Source organism: Hordeum vulgare, chromosome 4H, assembly GCF_904849725.1.
Source record: "Hordeum vulgare subsp. vulgare chromosome 4H, MorexV3_pseudomolecules_assembly, whole genome shotgun sequence".
Classification (NCBI taxonomy): Eukaryota; Viridiplantae; Streptophyta; class Magnoliopsida; order Poales; family Poaceae; genus Hordeum; species Hordeum vulgare.
Window position 1 is genome coordinate 538,314,533 of NC_058521.1, and position 2,011 is coordinate 538,316,543.

General features: G+C 56.2%; 1 protein-coding gene across 1 annotated transcript; it reads right to left on the reverse strand.

Moving 5' to 3' along the window:
* Positions 1-483: 483 nt before the first annotated feature.
* On the reverse strand, positions 484-1,683 carry LOC123447719 (putative cyclin-dependent kinase F-2). Its single transcript, XM_045124354.1, has one exon. It carries the CDS (start codon positions 1,681-1,683, stop codon positions 484-486), a length of 1,200 nt encoding a protein of 399 aa, XP_044980289.1.
* Positions 1,684-2,011: the final 328 nt, after the last annotated feature.

The window sequence follows — 2,011 nt, forward strand, 5'->3', positions numbered from 1 at the left end:
AGCTAGATGGACATGGGTGACGACAAACCCTTTCCAAAAGAGCAGTAGTACAAGGTTTTAAAAAGTCAGCAGAAAGACAACCACCACCGTACATGGAGTTCCGCATGCTATGATTTGCACCGTAGGTGAAGCACACATGCTAGCAAGCATCTAGCTAGATTAAGAAAAGAACTTATGCAGAAGGGCAATAATGAAGATATATATTGTATTGAACATGACCGATTTACGACATATGCTCGACATTATCTTCAAGCAATTGGAATACATACACAGCTAGATGGACAAGGACGACAAGCCCTTTCCAAATGAACAGTACACAAGGTTTCAAAAGGTCAGAAGAAAGACAATCACCAAAGTACGTGGAGCTCCGCATGCTATGATTTGCACAAGCACACATGCAAGCAAAAGCATCTAGATATAGCTAGCTACACAGCTACATGGCTTGTTCCAAACCGCAAGTTGTATTTTGAGCACGTTCTTCATCTATGGTGTTGGTGTCGCTGGTGGGATGACCTTGATCCGCTGCAGGTTCTTCTTCGTTCCTGGCATCGCTGGCGGGGTGACCTTGATCTGCCCGACGTTCTTCTTGGGTGTCGCCGGAGCGAATTTGATCCGCAGCACAGTCTTCTTCTTCAGTGTCCCCGTCTGAACGATCTTGATCCGCAGTACGTTCCTTCTTGACGGCAGCTCTGGCACGTCGTCGTCGGTGTGGAGCTTGGGCGCGAACCACGGGAGTTGGAGCGCAGCGGCCGCCGTGAGCCGCTTAGCTGGGTTGCACTCGAGAAGCCCTTTCAAGACTTGGAAGCCGTCCTGGGACAAGGTCTCCCGGGGGAAGAGGTTTCCCAGCGTGTTGTGCTGCTCCTGCTGCGCCTTGGCCGCGACGAACTCCGGCCAAGGTAACCCAAGAACGCGGAAGATAGCCGAGAGCTGGGCGATCCTGTCGTCCTTTTTGTCGGCCTTAAACAGCATCTCGCCGGTTAGCATCTCGGCCATGACGCATCCCAGCGACCACGTGTCGACGCGCTCGGCATAGTCCGGCTTGCCCAGGAGGATCTCGGGCGCCATGTAGGGCATGGTGCCAGCAAATTTGTACGGCAACTTGGCGGTCTCCAAGGACATGGCTAGCCCGAGGTCGCAGATCTTGAGGATCTTTCCTCCTTCGCCGACGAGGATGTTGTGCGGCTTGATGTCGCGGTGGATGATGTGATGCATGTGCATCTTGCTGGTGCCGGTCAGGAGCTGCCACATGAAGCCTTTCACGATGGCCTCCGGGAGCGGCGGCCTCTCGGACAGGAAGGCGCGGAGGTTCGGCCCGACGTAGTCCATGGCGAGGCAGAGGTTGCGGGTGATCGGGTCGCGGAAGAGTCCACGGGTGCCGACGACGTAAGGGTTCGGGGCGCAGGCCTCGAGGAAGCCGGCCTCCTCCTCGATCTCTCTGTTGGCGACGGCGGGATCGTCGGTGGAGCGGAGGACCTTGATGGCGACGGTCTTGCCGGTGACGCGGTGGCGCGCCTTGAGGACTGCGCCGAAGCTGCCCTCGCCGAGGCAGGGCGTGTCCTGGAACTCGAAGGCCGTCGTGGTGCCGATGCGGACGCGCCTCCTCTTGCAGAAGGTTGCTTCTGGTTCTTGATGCGTCACGTGGCCGGCGTCGAGGACGGCAGCTGGTCGCTTGCCGGCCACCATGGCGCTCGAGGACTGGTTGCCGGCCGGGGTGCGCGATGGATCGGAGGTGGAAGGAGACGAGATCGATCGAGGAAGGCGTGGAGGGAGCTAGGGTTGAGGCGTTGAGCTCTAGCTAGACAAACACATTTCTCTGCATGGATGCGTACGTATATATTGATGCGGGAGCTCGTTTTCGACTAGGCTATGGATCAACTTTTTTCCTTCTGCGGATCCGAAACCCACCCGGATTCCATCTACCAGCCATGCACGCATCTTCTTTAAGCAAAGCGCGACACATGGAGCAAGCTATGCTATCCCAATTGTGACTGTAATCGGACTAAATCGAGTC